The following is a 22,055-nucleotide window of genomic DNA, read 5'->3' as shown; positions in this document are numbered from 1 at the left end:
CCTGGGTGGCTCAGTTGGTTAAGCGACTGCCTTCGGCTCAGGTCATGATCCTGGAGTCCCTGGATCGAGTCCCGCATCGGGCTCCCTGCTCGGCAGGGAGTCTGCTTCTCCCTCTCCCACTCCCCGTTTGTGTTCCCTCTCTCGCTGTGTCTTTCTCTGTCAAATAAATAAAATCTTTAAAAAAAAAAAAAAAAAAAAACAGTAAGCGAGAGGCCAATTTTTCCATCAATAAACCATATTTTCCTTTGCCTTTCCATTAAAACAATTTCATAGATTTGTTTTCCCCTACCTTTTCCAGTTCCTTCCAATCATAATTTGTATTTCCAATAACCATTGCTTGTAGTTCATTTGGTTGGAAGAGTTGAAGGACCTTTCCTCCACAGACCTTATGAAAGCCCGCATGAAAAGCATCAAACAAGGAAGCCACTGATTTATTGAATATGTAATCCACATAAGCATCAACAAACTCTTGCCTAGAAATGAAAAGGCACACATGGCACAGAATATAAAAATCTTTTTTTATGGAGAATAGATACGTAGTCTCATTAAAAGTTTGAGTGCTCCTGTACTTTTTGTTACTTATCTTTAAAACTGAGAAAAGTATGACTAGGATTCTAAGGGGACAAAGTCTTTAATGAGAAGTTTATTATTCTTTCTATACAAAAATCCAGTATTATCTAGGAGGCATGTAGACTTAATTTATCATTCACAGCCCAATGTAAATGAGGCTATTCCAAAGTGAAACGTCATTTCCTAATGCGTCATTTCCTAATGGGAAGAATGACGACACAAATGCCTATCAAAATAATTTTTCAATACTCACAAACTATTGAGATTTATATGCACCACTCCACATGTATCCCTAAAGAGAGTCATCTGTTAAAAATATCAGGTGATAAAAAAATGAGAGCTTTGGGATTCAGACTATTAGACAAACAACAGTCTGTTCTTCCTCGGGTTTCAAGGGATCTGAAAACAAAATTTATTTTTTAATTTTTTTTTAAGTAGGCTCTATGCCTAATGTGGGGCTTGAACTCATGACCCTAAGATTAAGAGTCACATGTTCTATCGACTTAGCAAGCCAGGTGTCCCAACAAAATTTATTTTAAAAACTAAATACCTGAAAGGTTTATTAAGCACTCTTTTAGGATAATCATTAAATATTACAAGTACAGTTTTCTTTTCAAAAGTATGTGTGTATACACATATGTACCCATACACACACAAACACTTCTGATGCTTTTTCCTGCCTGTTATCACTATGATAGAAAAGGAAACTATAAAAGAAAAAAGTCCCTTTACCCAGTAATCCAGTAATTGCACTACGGTTTTATTCAATTTGTTCTGTTAGCCACAAATATTTTATGCAGCTATCTAGTCAAACAAATAATGAGAATGGGTACCAGAGGATTTCAATATTTTATATTCCTGTCTTCCAAATTAAAAAGGATAATTCTACAAATGGGAATATTGGCAAATTCAGTTATCTACAGATAATCATCTTAGCAAATTATGAAATAATTCCAAAGTGAATTTACAAAGAGGAAAAAAAGGTTAAAGGAGACCATTGTAAAACTGGGCAGGCCTAAGGAAAAATCAGTAGCATATGCTATTAGATTCTGATGAAAAGCAGATAATTTTGTAATGGCATAATTTTATAATTCATCTAATTGGAAAGTGAAATTTATCTGTACTAGTTAAGTGCCTTAAACACAAAAGGCTAAATTATTTTATGTGCTAACATTTTTATCTTCAACACTTTCATTATCTAACTAGGACTGGTAATACAAAGATAAAAATTCTTTAAATTATTTCTAAACTAGATAAAAAACTAGAGACTTTAAAAGCAGGAAAAAAAACCTTTCTAAATCAGTTTTTCAAAACCAAGATTTTTTTTTAAAAGAAAGGATAGTTAGAAAGACCTAAATTTTTTCACATTATTTTAAAAACAGCTTTATTTTTATCAAAGGAAGACATATGTACAGTTTAAAATGTCAGATAGTAATACTAACAGCCAACATTTACTGAGCACGTAACATGTGCTAGGTACTATTCTAAGCATCTTAGAATTATTGCCTCATTTAATCCTCAAAATAGCCCCATGAAACAGGTACAATTTACCATCCCATTTTACAGAAAAGGAGACTGAGGCATGGACACATTCCTACAGTTACACAGCTTCTAAGTAGCGGAACTAAGATAATAACCATTTGGATAAAGTCCCTGGCAACAGCCAATAAGCTAGCTCTACACAGTAGAGAACGAAGCAGTTCTGTCTTGCACCTTTAGAAATTCCAGATATTCGAAGGAAAATTCTTAACTTTTTGCTATTCCTTCTGATATTTACCTTCAAACTTCAACAACCTAATTATATTGTTATTCCTTAATTTTCAGTTTAAAATATAATCTAATGAACTGATTATCTATTGTGGAAGATAAGGATTTACCTTTTATTTAGTTGCCCCATTCTCATTTTGTCTCCCCAAAACCTTCCATTATAACAATTTTGGTTCACTATTCACTAAAGTTAACATTTTTATGACTATAAATAGTATTCAGAATTAAGCTAGAATATTTTATGGTTACCTGCCTTTTCTTAAAAAGAACTTCTGCAGTCAATTGTTTCCCTAATTTGCTACTTCATCCCTAACTTCAACAGAAATGTCAATCTCCTTTAGACTCATTCAACTCTAGGGAGCATCATTTGTATTCCATCCTCTTGATTTCACCCACTTTGGTTGCTCTTCCTAAACCTACACACTGCTGTTCCTGCAGAAGGAATTCTCTTTGCCTCTCTTCTATATTGGATCCTATTTTTCTGGATCCTGTGTCTTTCTCTTACTTGGTTTAATTCCTTGTCTGGTAGAACACATCTTCCCGTAACTTCCTGAGAAAACTGCACTGGAAGTAGATTTCTCTGAGACTCTGGATGCATGAAGATGTTTTTATATACGCTCACATACTTGATAGTCTTGAGACAGAATTTGAAGTTAAAAAATAATCTTTTCCCAGAATTTTGATCTCCTAGCTTCAGTGTCATTCTTTAGAAATTTGATGTTATTCTGATTCTTAATTCTTTGTATATAGCATGCTTTTTTTTCTTTTTCCTGGAAGGTTTTAGGATCCTTTTTCCCCCCTGGGATTTTGAAATTCTATTTTGCCTTGGTAGGTCTTTTTTTTTTTTCCTCTCACTTTCCATGCTTTCAATTTTAAGGCATATCTTTTAAGGCCTGTCATTCAATTCTGGAAAGTTTTTTGGTACCACTTCTTTGACAAATTTCTTTCAGTGAATTTTTTTTTCAATTTTTAATTGAATTTTTGATTTTTAAGTGAATAATTTTTAGTCCATATAGATGAATACTGATTACAGTTTCTTTTGAAGTTTTGTTCTTCATCCTGCATTGTTTCTCTTTCCTTGACATTCTCAACTGTTTTGAAGGGCTATCAATCTTTGGCTATCCATTCATATTTAAAAGTGAGAGAGTGTATCCAAAGAATCCTCCAAAATACAGTACCAAGGCGGGGTGGTTGTAGACTCAATCCACTTGTTTTCAGTTCTGCCTCTTACCCCCCTGGCTGTGTCTATCTATACTCAAATCCAAAGTCTTCTTCGAAGCCTCCCACCCCACCCCCAGGATATCCAAAGCCCTTTAGTTCAATCTCCCCAGAAGATAAATTTCTGATCATCTGCCCAGGCTACTGTGCTAATTAAAATGGGTTTCTAACTGCTTTTTATAACAGCAATCTTTCTGTTTCCAGCATTCCCCTGAACTCCATACACTTTCTAACATTTTTTATTCTCAATGCCCAAGGCTTTGTGCTGCAATATAAACTGGCTGCCAGGATTCTTGGCTGCTCCCAGTCCATCTTATATTGCAGCTTTCTCTGGTTGGCTAAAGTTAGTTACCCCTGTTTTCTAGCTTCCAAAAATGAGTTTGCTGTTGTCCCCTCTACCTTCTCTTTGTTTTGCTTGTTTATGATCTTTTTATCCCAAACTTTAGTAATATCTTAAAGGGATTTCAGAAGCAAAAGGCAGTTACTTCCTTACTAACCATTCAAAAAGTAAGTTTTATCTGAGTAAAAACTTAAGGTTGTGACAAGTTTCTATATACAGAAGAAAAATGCCTACGGAATCTTATTACTACCACTGATGCTGCTATAATTCACTTACCGATTTTGTTTGTTAACAGCTGTGTCTGCACCATTTAGAACCAGCTCTTTCACTTCTGTTGCACCAAAGTTTTCAACTGTGATCTATTAATTTAAATTTTTAAAAAAAGTCAATGTCAGACTCAAAACTTACTAGATTTTAATAACCTATTATTATATTCTAACTTTCCCTCATTAAATATAAGAATAAAGTTGAGGTAAAATTCTGTTACTACCATAAGCTTATTTGTGAATTCTGCATAAAGCCACAACTAGAAATTTTCATCCTCTGTAGTAGTTTGAAATCCTACCGTGACTAGTTAATTACAAATTACCAAGTGTTTGGTTAGTTAAGAACAGGAAACTGAGTACTTATTATGTGTAAAACTTTTTTAGAACAATCACTACAGGAGTAAAATATTAGAAAGGATGTTTTCCTTGTACACATGACAGAATCTAAGTGTCAAAATGTATGCAGCCCAGACCAGCTATGCATTCTTCTCACATTGACAGCTACTACTACTGTATTCCTAATATCTGCCTTGTTTGCATTCTTGATCACAGGTGATTTTTCCAGTATTAATTGGATCCAGCTATTAATTGGATTTATAAAGACAGTCAATTATTTTTAAACTTATTTCCCTTACAGTAAGTCTGCTAATTTTCCTACTGATATTACCAATCCCACATCTGTATCTTTTTCTAGTCCCTCTTTTTGGAATATTATTCTCTTCTATTAGAACATTTTCTTTTAGTACCTGCTATCTAGAAAATACTGTGGTGGCAGTGGGATGATAAGAGATGAATAAATCCCTGCTGTGGAGTTTACTATCTAGTTAAAGAGGAGAAATGTGTTATGTAAACAACTTCTTATAATAAAATAAATGCTATAACAGAGACATGAACAAAACGCTATCAGACCACAGAAGAACACTCACTTCGGAGGAAATATGGAAGACCTCAAGGAAGAAATGTCATTTGAAAAGCACCTAGAAGGATGAGTAGGTTCTCAAAAGACTGAGACGGGACAGGATTTCTGACTGAGCACAGAGATTGGGTAAGATAGGTATGAGAGTAAATACCAAGTTCTGAAAATGTATGGCCCTAAAAAACAGAAAGATAAGGTATGTGAGAGAATACTGTGTGACATGATAAAACTTGATATGAATGGAGGGATACAATGTAAGTTAGAAAGTCATATTACAAATGTTTTTGAAGGCCATTATTGATCTATTGCTATGCAAGCAATAAAGAGCCACTAAAAATTTCTGTGAAAGAAATGGCAGTGGGAAGGAATGTTTAAATTACCATAGTTCTTGAATATACTAACCATTCACAAACTTGGTGATTGATAAGTTAGAAATTATATTGTTTGGAACCCAATGTTTCAGTCCATTGAGATAATCAATAAAGATTCAAAGATAATTGATACTGCTATAAGTGAAAGTGAATTGAAGAATTAAACCATTGGAAAACCAACCATTCAGTTGAAATGGGGAACTAAAAATTTCATAGTAAATAGAGAAAGCCCAAGGAGGACCTTTTTTCTTGGAAAAAAAAAAATGTGTTAAAATAAGTTCATTTATTTCATCTTAAATCTACCAAATTTTCTTACAATTGTACTATGTGCCAATTCTTAAAATGATAAAAAAATGGATAAACTTTTTTGATGGGGGCACATAGTATTTTTTGGCAAATTGTGGGATAGCAGAATATGGTTATTTGTCAGATCTGACCTCAAGATCATAAAGAGGACTCTTGGCGGGGGGCGGGGGGGAGGGATGGACAAACAAATACACAATGTTTTTAAAACGAAAAGAAAAAGAAAGAAAACCAAAGGTTTTACCATTTTCCCAAGAGATTAATTTATAATATTCAAATCATTCCATTCTGAAGTGCCTTCTCATAATCCTTGCTGATTTTCTCTTCTTTGTCAACTGTCTACTTCTGCCAGGTCCTCGTTTGTCAATGGCTTTGCATTTGGATGGGTAAGTTATTCAACATCCCTTTCACTGAATTAACAAAATTCTGTATCTTTGACAAGATTTGCAATTTCATTTTCCAAATAACATTCCAACATATTTGCATTTTCACTGTGGTACGTCATTTCCAAAGTAAGATAAATGGGCAAGGACAAATATTAGTGTGAAGCAGAAAGGGATGTCTGAGTAGGAATTAATCTTTTAAGTGGTAAGTTCATTACTGAATATTCTAATGTACAATAACCTTTGCTTCTCTAAACATTCTTGTAATTTCAGACTCAAAAATGAATACTTGAATAAAGAGGTCCTCTTGCATTTATAAAGGATCTTTAGCATAATGATAGAGCACTAGGCTCTGAAGTCACAGGCCTGGGTATAAATATTATTATTGACATGTAATGATTGTTTTCAGTTTTCTTCATCTGTAAAATAAGGATAATAATACTAATCTCATAGGACTGTTATGAGGATTAAATGAAGTAATGTACGTACTGTGACTAGCATATAGTTAATGCTCAATAAATGTTAGCTAAAGGGTTAAGAATTCCACTCATCAAAATAAAAAAAAAAAAAACAACCCCAAAGCCATAAGGCACAGCTGTTAAATAAAAGGGATGATGAATAATCAGGCTATTCTGTCTTTCCATCTTACCGTAAAATTAAGACAAAATGTTTCCTCAACATCATCTTCTGGATAATCCAGTAATTGTTGCATGCTTCTGCAAAACAATATGCATGTTTCTTTGAGGTAAAACATTATTGGGTATTTTGACTATTTTAGCTATGAATAAATATATATTTCTCATTCATTCTTGATAAAATCTTTTTATTAATCTATACTTTTATATTTGTTTCAGAATGCTAGATATACGGTGACTAGCGAATGAACAATTCTGAAGAAAAAAAAATCACTCTAAGGTTTTTATCTCTTCTTCTGAATACAAAGGCCATATATCTACCCATTTTCAACATTTGTTCTTATTTATATACAATTTCTATTCCATTTTATGTAATAAATAAAAAGAAACTTTACATATTCCAGCTAGGAATGAAGGTAATCAGAAGTCCAAATAAATCATTTAACTACTCTCAGGAAACATTACCTTCCTAAGTTTATTATCTGATATTTGCAAAATATTGTTAAATTACTAAAAATTTAGCAAATGGTTTTATACATATAAGTCTTTCAGTAGAAAATTCTGGATCTGGGTAACATGAAGAGTTCTCCAATATCAGAAGGGCTTTTGTTTATTTTAGAAATTCAACAAGAACAAAACAGAATTATTCCTAAAAGGAAAGCTTTCTGTACATTTCCCATTCCCTATTAAAACCCTTGTCACTTTTTGTTACTAACCTTCCAACATCAGGTACTAGTTCCTTCAAATCATCCAAGGATGGCTTCTTTTTTAGCAGTTTTTTATACAAAGCCAAAGGAAAGTGGAGGTCCACAATAGTAAAATTATAAATTGCTAATCCACAGATAACACCAATCAAATGGAATAAATCACTGTCTTCAAATGTCTAAAATAACAGAAAAAAAAGTAAAGACGTCTTCTCCAAGTTTTAAAATAATAAATTTTTCTGATGACAAAAACACATACTTGTAGTAAAAAATTCTGAACATACAGAAATAAGTAATGAAAAAGTTCATTCTCTCTCTCTTTTTTAAAAGATTTTCTTTATTTATTTGACAGAGAGAGATAGCGAGAGCAGAACACAAGCAGGGCGAGTGGGAGAGGGAGAAGCAGGCCTCCTGCCAAGCAGGGAGCCTGAAGTGGGGCTCGATCCCTGGACCCTGGGATCATGACCTGAGCTGAAGGCAGACACTTAACAACTGAGCCACCCAGGTGCCCCGAAAAAGCTCATTCTTAATCACATCTCCCTGGGATAGTATCACTATTAGTATTTCTGCACATTTCCATCCAATATATTTTCTAAGACAAAGACCTAGCTAAGATCAGACTAAATGTATAACTTCACAATTGGCTTTTTTCCAAGAAATATAAGCATTTCCACATCACTAAGCACTAAATTAATAAGTGAAATGACTATTAGAACATTTAATCTGATTTAAATAATTGTACACATTCAAAATTTGGAAAACAAAAAGCATAAAGAAAATGAATAAATGCCTGTAATCCAATCACTCAGAAACAAGGATTTAAAAATATTTTTATATATTTGCAACCACTATAAGTTCAAAAAAATAATTTAAAAACATAGTTAAGGTTTTCTCTTTTGTCTAATCACAAGTATTTTCTTATATCATTAAATATTCTTCTAGAACATGATTTTTATTTATGTAATTTTATTTTATTATTTTTTAAAGTAGGCTCCACAGTGAAGCTTGAACTCACGACCCTGAGATCAAGACCTGAGTGAGATCAAGAGTTGGACGCTCAACTGAGTCACCCGGCAGCCTCAGAGAACATGATTTTAATGGTTGCATATCACTCTTATAAAAGTACCAAGGTCTGCTAAATTAGCTATTTTACTATAGTTGGACATTTAGATTATTAAGTCACTGAAAACAATGCTTATTTCCCCCTATCTTTAAAGAAGCAATATATGGTCACAGAAAATTCAGTGAGCATGACAGTTAAAAGAAAAACATTTTTTATCAGATTTGGGGCTCCAGACTTAGTTCTTTCACTATCTAGCCTCAGTATTTTCAAAGATAAAAATATATTTATCTCATAAGGTTGTTTTGAGGATGAAATGGGATTAATGTATGTAAAATACTTTTAGCCCAGTTCCTGCAGCACATGGTAAAGGCACAATAAATGTTGGTTATTCCAACTAGCTAGTAATATTCAAAATAAGTAAGATGGTATCATTTCTGCACATATATATATAAAGATTTTTTGAGAGAGAGTGAGCGCGCACAAGTGGGTGCATGTGTGAGCAGGGTGGGGGGAGGGGCAGAGGCAGAGGGAGAGAATCACAAGCAGACTCAGCACTGAGCATGGATCCCCAAGTTGGGCTGGATCCCACAATCCTGAGATCATGACCTGAGTCATAACCAAGAGTCGGATGCTTAACTGACTAAGCCACCCAGGCGCCCCATCATTTCTACATATATTTTTGTCCATAGTTTGGAATATCTACTTAGGAGAAATTTTGCTTTGTAAGAAGAATTTTGAAGTCAAATGACAGCTAAGCATATCCCGAAGCTATTTTTGTTCACACCTATTCCAATTTACCCTGACATCTGCAGTCTAGGAAAATGTCTCTTTCCATATTTTCATCTGTAATACACACAAACACACATTTATATCTGAGTTAAAAAATGAAAACTTGGGGCACCTAGGTGGCTCAGTCAGTTAAGCATCTGACTCTTGATTTCAGTTCAAGTCATGATCTCAGGGTTGTGATACTGAGTCCCCCACCGGGCTCCATGCTGGGTGGGGAGCCTGCTTAAGATTCTCTCTCTCCTCCCCTCTGTCCCTTCTCCCCCCGCAAAAAAGACAAGAAAATTTGTTTTAATTAGTGATACTGCAAATTAGGGATTTGTGTGTATTTGTGAATGCCTCTTTGTATTCTTGGCCCATTTACCTTTCAGGGGCCAGTGTTTTCTTTCTTTCTTTGGTGCAAAAAGATGATTTTATTAAAGCACGGGGAGAGGACCCATGGGCAACGAGAGCTGCTGCCGCTAGCATTTTCTTATATATTTATATTTGAATTCTTCATATACCAGGAATTAATATTACCCTATGTCATATTTGTTACATATATCCCAGTCTGCTATATGCTTTTTAATAATCTTACTTTTGTCATGCATAAATGTCACATTTTTTTCCAGTGGTCAAAATTTTTTTTATTTTTTAAAAATTTTTATTTATTTGATAGAGAGACAGTGAGAGAGGGAATACAAGCAGGGGGAGTGAGAGAGGGAGAAGCAGGCTTCCCACTGAGCAGGGAGCCCAATGCGGTGCTCGATCCTAGGACCCTGGGATCATGACCTGAGCCGAAGTCAGACACTTAACGACTGAGCCACCCAGGAGCCCCAATCCCTTTGTTTTAATATATCACCTACTTGAGAATCCAGAGCCACTTTGGCTCATCCTTTCCAAAAAAGCAAGGGACTTTTACCACTCATCCTATTTTCAACCCTACTTGAGTACCTCTGACTTTCAGAGTCTTAATGTCTTAACAGCTGAGCTAGCTTAGATACTAGACTTTAAAGGTATTTTCTGGTACTTCCAGTTCATCAGCCTGAAATACAAATTAGCCTGTTTCTCATTGGCTTTTCTCTTAACAAGCTACTGTTTCAGTTTCTTCTGCTTTACTGAATCAGGTACCAGCCATCTGTCTACTTTTCATATTTTAAAATATTAACATCTCTTTAGTGATATCAAAACAATCTCCTATACTTTTTTTTCTTGTGGGTTTATTATCATTTTTAGTCCTTTATTCTCATTTAGAGGGATTTCAGGAGGAAGATAGATTAACACATTATTCAATCTGCCCTATTTAAGAAGGACTTTCTAAACTTAAATGCAGTATAGGACATCACAGAGGAAAAAGATTAATTTGACCACTGGAGGGGTGCCTGGGTGGCTCAGTCTTTAAGCATCTGCCTTCGGCTCAGGTCATGATCCTGGGGTCATGGGATCAAGCCCTGCATTGGGCTCCCTGCTCAGTGGGAAGCCTGCTTCTCCCTCTCCTACTCCCCCTGCTTGTGTTCCCTCTCTCGCTGTGTCTCTGTCAAATAAATAAATAAAATGTTAAAAACAAAGAAAACAAAAAAAAAACACACAAAGGGATCAAAGTGTTCAAGGGGATTAAGAGTACAAACTTCCAGTTATAAAATAAGTAAGTCACAGGGATATAAATTGCAGCCTACAGAATATAGTCAATAATATTTTAATAACTCTGTACAGTGACAGATGGTAACTACACTTATCATGGTGAGCACTGAGTACTGTATATACATGCTAAATCACTAATGTTACATACCTGAAACTAATGTAATACTGAAGGTCAATTATACTTCAATTAAAAACATAATTTAAAAACTTAAAACATCAAATAAATACAAAAAAACAAGACGATCAAATGAAGGTGTATATAGTTAACAATGAGAATCCTAGCTTCCCTTTCCAGTGTTCAGAACACTACTAGAACACTGGCAGTCAAAGAGTAAAAAAACCCAAAGAGTGAAAAACTATATACGTTGACATTTGACGGTTCCCCCTTGAAATGCCCATACCTAATCACTCTATGAATAAGGACTTTAAATCATAAATGTGTTTGCCCAGGGGCACCTGGGTGGCTCAGTCAATTAAGTGTCTGACTCTTATCTCAGGGTTCTGAGTTCAAGCACTGTGTTGGGTTCCACACTGGACATGGAGCCTACTTGGGAAAAAAAAGAAAAAAAATGTGTATGCCCAAACTAAGTAGCTTTTTAGTGTCATATTCTTTTTTTTAAAGATTTTTTATTTATTTATCTGAGAGAGAATGGGAGACAGAGAGCATGAGAGGGGAAGGGTCAGAGGGAGAGGCAGACCCCCCGCTGAGCAGGGAGCCCAATGCAGGACTCGATCCCGGGACTCCAGAATCATGACCTGAGCCGAAGGCAGTTGCTTAACCAACTGAGCCACCCAGGTGCCCCAGTGTCATATTCTTAAATGTGAATAAAAAGTCAAGGATCAGAAGAAAAAGATAAAAAAGAAATAAAAGAAACCTGGAGGAATAGTTGGTACTGTGGCGGAGGGGGGAACAAAAAATGTCAAACAACAAAAAAAGTACCCAGTATTCAATAAAAATTTATTAGGCATGCAAAAAAAGAAGAAATATGGCCCATTCATAGGAGAAAAAGAAATCCTATAAATTGTTGAGAAATCCCAGACACTGGATTTTCTAGATGAAGACTTAACTGTTTCATTTTACTTATTTATTTATTTATTTATTTTTTTAAAGATTTTTATTTATTTATTTGACAGAGAGAGAGACAGCGAGAGCAGGAACACAAGCAGGGGGAGTGGGACAGGGAGAAGCAGGCTTCCTGCCGAGCAGGGAGCCCGATATGGGACTCGATCCCAGGACCCTGGGATCATGACCTGAGCCGAAGGCAGACGCTTAACGACTGAGCCACCCAGGCGCCCTTATTTATTTATTTTTAAAAAGATTTTACTTATTTATTTGAGAGAGAAGGAGAGAGCACAAGCAGGGGGAGCTGCAGAGGGAGAGGGAGAAGCAGGCTGCCCCCTGATCAGGGAGCCCTGATGTGGGGCTCGATCCCAGGACTCCTGAGATCATGACCTGAGCTGAAGGCAGACACTTAACTGACTGAACCACCCAGGTGCCCCTAAATAAACTGTTTTAAATACACTCAAATAGCTAAGTAAACCATAGGGGCAGGGGAGTGGGGGGGGGAGAGAAAAGAATAATAATGTCTCATCAAATAGAGAATATCAATAAAGAGATAGAAATTATGGAAAAGCAGCAGAAGCTTGTTTATGGAGCTGGGAAGTACAGTAGTAACTGAAACAAAAAACTCACTAGAGGGGTATAAGAGATTTGAGCAGGCAGAAAAAAGAATCCACAAACTTGAAAATAGGTCAGCTGAGATTATCCACTTTGTGGGACAACAGCAAGAAAAAAGAATGAAGAAATATGATGAGAGCCTATGAGACCTGTGGGATACCATCGGTATACCATCATACAAGCAGCAGAGTGCCACAAGGAGAGGAGAAAATGAGAAGAAAAAACGTCTGAAGAAATGGTTGAAAACTTTCTAAATTTGATAAAAGACATAAATCTAACACCCAAGCAGCTCAACAAACTCCTACTATGACAAGCCGGAGATCCACATTCACACACATTTTAATCTAAGCACTGAAAGTTAATTATAAAAAGTATTGAAACCAGCAAAAGAGAAGCAACTCATCACATAGACGGGCTCCTCAATGAGACTAACAGTTGATTTCTAATTCAAAACCACGCACGCCAAAAGGCAGTGGGATGACATATTTAAAGGGCTGAAAGAAAAAACTGCCAATCAAGAATTTTACATCTCAGATAAAGAAAAACAGAGAGTTTGTTGCTATTAGACCTTCCTTAAAGAAATGCTAAAGTCCAAAAAGAAGAAGAAGATAGCAGGAAGGGAAGAACGAATGGGGGGAAATCGGAGGGGGAGACGAACCATGAGAGACGATGGACTCTGAAAAACAAACTGAGGGTTCTAGAGGGGAGGGGGGTGGGAGGATGGGTTAGCCTGGTGATGGGTATTGGGGAGGGCACGTTCTGCATGGAGCACTGGGTGTTATACGCAAACAATGAATCATGGAACACTACATCAAAAACTAATGATGTAGGGGCGCCTGGGTGGCTCAGTCGTTAAGCGTCTGCCTTCGGCTCAGGTCATGATCTCAGGGTCCTGGGATCGAGCCCCGCATCGGGCTCCCTGCTCTGCGGGAAGCCTGCTTCTCCCTCTCCCACTCCCCCTGCTTGTGTTCCCTCTCTCGCTGTGGGTCTCTCTCTGTCAAATAAATAAATAAAATCTTTAAAAAAAAAAAAACAAAAAACTAATGATGTAACGTATGGTGATTAACATAACAAAAAATTTTTAAAAATTCAAAAAAAGAAATGCTAAAGTCCATCAGCTGAAAGGAAAGGATGCTTTACACAGTAACTCAAAGTCATACAAAGAAATAAAGAACTCTGCTAAAGGTAGCTATACAGGTAAATATAAAAGTTAAAATTACTGTATTTTTGATTTGTAATTTTCTCTATATGGTTCAAAATTCAAATGTATAAAATAATTATAAATCTACATTAATGGGCGCACAATGTATAAAGCTGTAAGGTGTGAGAATAATAAAGAAAGGAACAGAGCTGTTCTAGGAGCTGAGTTTCTGTATACGACTGGAGTTGATATTAATTCAAACTAGACTGTTATAAATATAAGGTGTTAATTGTAACCCTCAGAGCAAGAACTAAGGAAATAACAAATCTCTCTCTCTTTCGCTCTCTCTCAAATAAATAAAATCTTTTAAAAAAACCCAGCTTGAAATGTAAATGAATTAAATTCTATAATCAAAAGGCAGAGACTAGCAGGAAGGATTTTTAAAAAAAAAACCATTATTCAACGACAGCCGGTCCCTAACTTATGTTTGACATGATTTTCTGATTTTACAGTGGTGCAAAAGTGATAACTATATCAGTAGAAATCGTACTTCAAATTTTAAATGTTGCTCTTTCCCTGGGCTAGCAACATGCAGTAAGATACTCCTGTGATGCTGAGCACAACAGTCAGCCCTGCAATCATGAGGGTAAACAAACAACACACTTAATAATCCCTGTGCTCATAGAACCATTTTATTTTTCACTTTCAGTAAAACTTAAGTGTGATATTCAACACTTGGTTATAAAATAGGCTTAGTGTTAGATGATTTTGCCCAACAGTAGGCTAATATAAGTGTTTTGAGCATTTTTTTTTAAAGATTTTATTTATTTGAGAGAGAGCTACAGCACAAGTTGGGGGGAGGGGCAGAGGCAGAGGGAGAAGCAGACTCCCCACTGAGCAGGGAGCCCAACGCGGCGCTCAATCCCAGGACCCTGGGACCATGACCTAAGCCAAAGGCAGACACTGAACCAGGTGCCCCTGTTCTGAGCATGTTTAATGTAGGCTAGGCTAAGCTATAATGTCCAATAGGTTAGGTGTATTCAATGCATGTTGACCTATAAAATTTCCAACTTACAATGGGTTTACTGGAACATAACCCCACTGTAAGTCTAGGAAGATCTGCATATGCCTATAAACCTCACTCTAAATCCAAAGACACTAGATTGAAAGTGAAAGTTTGAAAAAATGATATACTATGTAAATAATAGCCAAAGAGCTGAGTGGCTATACTACTATGAGATGAAATAGACTTTAAATCAAAAAGCATCAATTCATGAAGAAGATATATAACATTTACAAACATCTACATACCTAACAATACAGCTTTAAAATATATGAAGTAAAAATTGACACAACTGAAGGGAGAGATACAGTTCTAAAATAATAGTTGGAAGCTTCAATATCCCACCTTCAATAACAGATATAACAATCAGACAGAAGATCAATAAGGAAATAGAGAACTTGAAAAATACTATAAAACAACCAGACCTAACAGATAGCTACAGAACATTCCATTCCACAACAGAATACATGTTCTTAAGTGCACGTGGAACATTTTCCAGGAGAGAGACCATATGTTAGGTCAAAAAATAGGTCTCAATAAATTTAAAAAGACTAAAATCATAAAAAATATATTTTCAGACCACAGTGGAATAAAACTAGAAATCAACAACAGAAGAAATATGGAGACAGGGCGCCTGGTTAGCTCATCTGGTGGAGTGTGCAATTCTTATCTCGGGGTTGCGGGTCTGAGCCTCACGTAGGGTGTAGAGATTACTTAAAAATAAATTCTTAAAAAAAAAAAAAAGGAAATATGGAGAATTCAAAGATGTGAAAATTAACACACTCCTAAACAACCAATGGGTCAAAGAAGGTATCACAATATAAAAACCTATATGATACAGTGAAATCAGTATTCATAGGGAAATTTATAGTTATAAACATATATATTAAAAAAGAAAAAAACATCTCAAATCAATAACCAAACTTTATATCTTAAGGAACTACAAAATGAAGACCAAACTAAACCCAATGCTAGTAGCGGGAGATTATCAATGAAGATTAAAGTGGAGATAAATAAAATATAGAATAGAAAAACAATACATAGAAGCAACAAAACCAAAAGCTGATTCTTTTAAAAGATCAACAAAACTGACAAACCTTTAGTTAGAATGACCAAGAAAAAAAGAAAGACTCACATTACTAAAATCAGGATTGAAAGTGGGGACATTACTATCGTTCTTACAGAATAAAAAGGACTGTAACAGAATACCATGAACTATATGACAACAAAATAGATAATCTAGATGAAATGAATAAATTCCTATAAACATACAAACTACCAAACTGACACCAGAAGAACTAGAAAATCTAAAAACAAACAAACAAACCCCTAAGACACAACCTATAACAAGAAACTGAATCGCTCATCAATAAACCTCCAGGGGTGCCTGGGTGGCTCAGTCAGTTAAATGTCTGCCTTTGGCTTGGGTCATGATCTTGGGGTCCCTCTGCCCCTCCCCCAGCTCATGCTCCCTCTCAAATAAATAAATAAAATCTTTTAAAAACCCCTCAAAATAAAAAACCTTCCAAAAGGGCACCTGGGTAGCTCAGCTGATTAAGCGTCCAACTCTTGGTTTTGGCTCAGGTCACCATCTCAGGGTTGGGGGACAGCCCCATCTGGGTCTCCACGCGCAGTGGGGAGTCAGCTTGGGATTCCCTCTCCTCTCTTTCTACCCCTCCCCCTGCGCATATGCTCTCTTTCTCTGTCTTTCAAGTAAATAAAATCTTACAAAACAAAAAAACCCTTCCAACAAAGAAAAGCCTAGGACCAGATCCTACCAAACATTTAAAGAATAAGTAACACCAATTTTTCCTTTTTCAAGAAATGGAAGATGAGGGTACATTTTCTAACTCATTTGTGAGGTCAAACTAACATGACACCAAAGACAGACAAAGGCATCACAAACACCAAAAAGAAAACTACAGACCAGTATCCTTAACAAATAAGGATAAAAAAAATCATCAACAGAATACAGGTCAACTAAATGGATTATACACCATGACCAAGTGGGCTTTATCTCAAGAATACAAGGTGGCGGGGTGCCTGGGTGGCTCAGTCGATTAAGCGGCTGCCTTCGGCCCTGCTCGGCAGGAAGCCTGCTTCTCCCTCTCCCTCTGCCTGCTGCTCCCCCTGCTTGTGCTCTCTCTGTCAAATAAATAAAATCTTAAAAAAAAAAATTAATTAAAAAAAAGAATACAAGGTGGCTTGACATAAGAAAATGCACCAATGTAATACATCACATTAATGGAATGAAGGAAGGAAAGCACACAATCATCTTGAAGCAGAAAAGGCATCTGAGAAAATCTTACTCTCTTTCATGATAAATATACTCAACAAACTAGACATAGGAGAGAACTTCCTTAACCTGATAAAAGGAATTTATGAAAAATCCACAGCTAACATCCAACTCAGATCAGGAACAAGAAAAGCATGTCCACTCTTACCACTTGTATTTGACAGTGTTTTGACAAAGTTCTAGCCAAGGCAAGTAGGCAAGAAAAAGAAATAAAGGTATTTAAATTGGAGGGAAAGAAGTAAAATTAAATCTATTTCATTTGTGGATGCCATGATCTCATATAAAGAAAATCCTGAAGCATCCACAAAACCACCTATTAGAACTGATAAATGAATTCAGCAAAGTTGCATGATACAAGATCAACATACAAAAAGCAGCTTGATTTCTATGCCCTAGCAATGAACAAACCAAAAATAAAATTTCTGAAAAAGTTCAATTTATGACAGCATCAAAAAGAACAAAACGTTTATTCAACACCTTCTCCATCAAATCCTTAATGGCCTTTTTTGAAGATATGGACAAGCTAACCGTAAAGTTCATACAAAATTCCAAGAGACCCCTAATAATCAAAACAATCTTGGGTGCCTTCGGCTCAGGTCATTATCCTGGAGTTCCAGGATCAAGTCCCACATCAGGCTCCCTGCTGAGCAGGGAGTCTGCTTCTCCCTCTGCCTCTGCTCCACCCCCTGCTCATTCTCTCTCTCTCTCTCTCAAATAAATAAAAGTCCTGGGATTGAGCCCTGCATCAGGCTCCCTGCTCAGCAGGGGGTCTGCTTCTCCTGCTCCCTCCCCCCACTTGTGCGTGCATTCTCTCTCAATAAATAAATAAAATCGTAAAAAAAAAAAGAAAAAGAAAAAGAATTAGAGGTATCAGTATGATCTTGTGTCTGGAAACCATAAGATGTGTACATAGTTATAGCTCCTAGTTCTTTCTGTCTGCTGAGAATCTGAAAGCAATGACTCCCTGGTAGTAGTGAGTACACTTAGCATCCAGAACACGATTTCTAAATACCATTTCCATCTGAAGAAGTCAGGGCTTTTAAGGAGAAATGGCTATTGCCAGGGCTGGGATAAACACAAGAAGAGCCCGGAACATTTGTTGTACTAAATGTAAAGAATTAAGAAAAAATGGGACATGTCAAAAGTACACAAAAGAGGAACAAGTTCAACAGGGCTCCCATTGGCCAAATCAAGATATAACTGAAAAGGTCTCACAGAAATCCATGATAAAGCTTGTTAAAACTACCCCTCCCGGGCGCCTGGGTGGCTCAGTTGGTTGGGCGACTGCCTTCAGCTCAGGTCATGATCCCGGATACCCTGAATTGAGTCCCGCACTGGGCTCCCTGCTCAGCGGGGAGTCTGCTTCTCCCTCTGACCCTAACCCCTCTTGTGCTCTCTCACATAAATAAAAGCAAATCTTTAAAAAAAAAAAAGGCTGCCCCTCCCCTGGTTTCAAAACATTACCTCTCTGTAGAACTGAATAAAGGCCCACAGAACTCTTTGTGATCCTAGCAGGACAGGCTTCCATCCTATCCATCTGCCACACCATTAACAAACTACCCTAAGAGACCAAGCCAAGGAGGAGACTGTAATTCAGTCAGATTGTCCACCTACTGGGGTGACTGGGTGGCTCAGTCAGTTAAGTGTCTGCCTTTGGCTCAGGTCATGATCCCAGGGTCCTAGGATTGAGCCCCACCATCGGGCTCCCTGCTCAGTGGGGAGTCTGCTTCTCCCTCTGCCCCTCCCCCCCACTTGTGCTCTCTCTCAAATAAATAAAATCTTAAAAAACAAAACAAAACTCTCCAACCTGTAGAGCTCCCCCTAGACAAAGATGGGATAATATGAGCATCAATAAAGATAATAACTACAATGGACTAAAAACATCAAATATACTTAAATCCATGAATAAATAATATTTGAAAACAAAACTAAAAAACAAATTGTCACCACTGAAGTATGCCAATGAACAGATTCATTCTTTTGCAAAATTGGCAACTGAAGAAAGAGAATCCTTCCCCATATGAATTATACTACTAAGGAACCAAATAGTAGATGTAGGGAAATTTCTCCATATAGAAGTATCCAAGCCAATAAAATGAAATATAAATTTAAGAGTAGCACCATTTTTGCAACCTAATAAATTAATGAGCCCAGGCACTGATCAACGACTGCTAACATGACAAAGGACAGCAAGCCTCCTGAAACAATGAATAAATAACACATCAAGGTTTTTAGAACCGACAGTAAATATTCCATTCAAATTTCTTTCAACTCGTTCTGTAACTGAACCATCCCCATTTCATTTATAGTCTCTAAATCAAGGGTAGCAAACTTTTTCTGTAAGGGGACAGATGGTAAATATTTTAGGCTTTGTTGATCAAAGGGTCTCTGTCTTAACCACTCAACTCTGCCTCTTCCAGTTGTAGCTAAAAAGTAGCCATGAACAGGTAAATGAGTGGACATGACTTTCTTTACAAGAACATGTGTGGAAAAGAATTTAGCTTATGGACTATAATTTGCTGAGTAGTTACCTCTGCCCTAAATGATAAGGTAGAGAAATCAATGACTGCTAATGATAAATTAATTCTTCCGAGAGGAAAAGTTAATCTGGTAATTATCATCTAATCCTCAAATCTAAATCAGCAGAAGGAAAGGTCACCATCATTCTCAGGCTGACCATTCCTTTAATTTATTTTGCTAATTTGAAATGTGTGAGAAGTATTAAGGTGTTCTGATGACTCTGAGTCCAAAAGTTTGTAATTTTTCAAACTGTAATAAAGCAAATCTCTGAATGTTAGGAATCCAGTAATAACTTTTATTTACTGAGTCAACTTGACACATGTAGGTATACATACATAGGTATATTTCTAAAATTATTTAGATTATTCTAAATTATCTCTAAATTAGAAATAATTTAGACAGTTAGACCTCACCTTATCAGAAAACCAAATGAGCCTGGAATCTTCGTAATACCTAAACATGCCATATTTAGGATCCAACAATTCTCTCATGATGAGCAAGAAAAATTCTTTGCGTACTCCTCCTGCATCAACAGCATCTTCTCCAACAAATATAACCTAAAATAGCATAATGCAAACACTGAACGTAAAGAAATGGAAGTATATTCTGGAGAGCCGAGAGAGAGCGAGAGCCCATAACATGTAATTTATTAACAATAAATGCTCAGCAATTAATAGTTTAAAAAATTTAAGAAGTTTTATACAGTAAATTTTTATACATATCTACTATATAAAACTTCTTAATTTTTTAAAACTATTAATTGCTGAGCATATACTGTAATATATATAACAGAAAATGTCAAATTACCTTGAGTGGCTTTTTGTAGTCTATATTCTTTGTTTTCCTAAGGACTTCCATTGCATCTCCTACAATATTTTCTCTACGTACAACTAGAATTAAGCAGGGATTCACAGATTCAATCACTGGGAGAAAAAGAGAGGAGACATTCTGTCTGTGGGCCTGGTCAATAGCCATCTAGAAAACAAAAGATTAAAATTTTAATAGCGATGCTATAAAGAAACTAATGTGACTAGGTAAGCTAACTTCTACCTATTGATTATAATCCTATATTTATAATTCCTATAATACTACCTATACTACTGAATTCACAGAGCACCTAATACAGTTGTAAGCTTAATAAAACTGTATTCTCAGCATAAAGAGTGTCCTTTTGAATGTTTTTAGACTGAAGTATTTCTAACGATACCATTAAACAAGCAAAGAACTATAATATAATATGGTAAATCTGAACACTGCTATTTCTCAAAAAGTAACAGGGATGAAGAGTGAGAAGAAAAAGAAAACAGCATGAAAACAACCTCTAAAGAGAATAAGGAACAGCCTGGCTAAGTAGTATTATAGAAATTCATCTAGTACAGTGATCACCACATGTGCTCACAAACCAAACATTTGTCCTCTACCATCTAAAACCTTTGGTTTTTTTGTATGGTTTTTCCTGTGTTCTTGTTCTAAAATGGAATATACTATATATTAAAAGCACGAGGCAATTATTGTTTTAACAAGGACCATCCAAAAGCTGGTTCGCCAGCTGTTAGTATAAACCCTACAAAAATATTTATTTCTTCTGTTGATGAAAATGGATATAACACATCTCTAAAATTCCCCTAGTATTTATGCTTTAAATATCTGGAGGCATTTAAAATACTAAATGCATTTATTTTAAAGGAATGAAAATAACTGTCAAAACTGGGGTGGGGATAATTTTTTTAAAGCATTTTTAGAATATTAAGTGCTCAAGGTTTCTTGCCATCCTTCTCTTAGTCCTTAGCTTCTACCATCTGATACTCTATGCTAGAAAATAAAACTCAAAAACTTTTTAATTTACAGGCTCAAAAGATAAAGCAAATCTACTGTAGCTCTCAAAGTCATAACATAAATCAGTTAAAAAAATCTCATTATAAATGAAAAAATGTTCAACATAGAACAGAGCAGGTTGGGGGAGAAAAGAGAGGGAGGAGCAGGAGATGACCAATCTTAGGAAAATGCCTTATTTATTACTAAAAACTTTCTTCAAGGAAACTTCATATCCTCCCCCTAACAAGTGATCAAATTCCTCTTACTTTACTTCATCTCATCTCTAGTTACTTCCATTTTTTACCAAGTATATAAATATGGAATATATAATGAAGCAAGATTTGAAACAAACCAATGTTTATCAAGGAAACTAGTAAAACTGTTTACAAAAACTGCGTTATTTCTGTAACAAAAAAGGCTCATACCTTTTTTTAGATATAAAATGATTAAAGGCTAAACTATTCTATTTTCATTTAAATATATATAAGTAGCCCTCATAAGAATATACATGTAACCAATGCAACAGTCTTCTTTATAAGGTACCAAAGGTACTTTGCAAAAGCCAGACCACTGAGGTACAGAATGTTCCCAAGGATTACT

At 35.9% G+C, this 22,055-nt stretch overlaps 1 protein-coding gene across 2 annotated transcripts in view; it reads right to left on the bottom strand.

Moving 5' to 3' along the window:
• LOC102730702 (putative E3 ubiquitin-protein ligase HERC4) overlaps positions 1-22,055 on the bottom strand; it is a 93,822-nt gene that overhangs the window by 7,705 nt on the left and 64,062 nt on the right. For both annotated transcript variants that reach the window (XM_081824166.1, XM_081824167.1), the window contains 6 exons: positions 20,448-20,615; positions 20,054-20,197; positions 7,486-7,652; positions 6,784-6,850; positions 4,172-4,254; positions 290-473 (listed from right to left, as the gene is read on the bottom strand). In XM_081824166.1, the coding sequence (XP_081680292.1) occupies positions 290-473; positions 4,172-4,254; positions 6,784-6,850; positions 7,486-7,652; positions 20,054-20,197; positions 20,448-20,615 (813 nt within the window). The remainder of the gene's footprint in view (positions 1-289; positions 474-4,171; positions 4,255-6,783; positions 6,851-7,485; positions 7,653-20,053; positions 20,198-20,447; positions 20,616-22,055) is intronic.

The sequence above is a fragment of the Leptonychotes weddellii genome, chromosome 6 (genome assembly GCF_054177405.1).
Source record: "Leptonychotes weddellii isolate Sample4059 chromosome 6, ASM5417740v2, whole genome shotgun sequence".
Lineage (NCBI taxonomy): Eukaryota > Metazoa > Chordata > Mammalia > Carnivora > Phocidae > Leptonychotes > Leptonychotes weddellii.
Note: the sequence above shows the minus strand (reverse complement) of the source record. Positions and strands in the feature narration are given on the sequence as shown.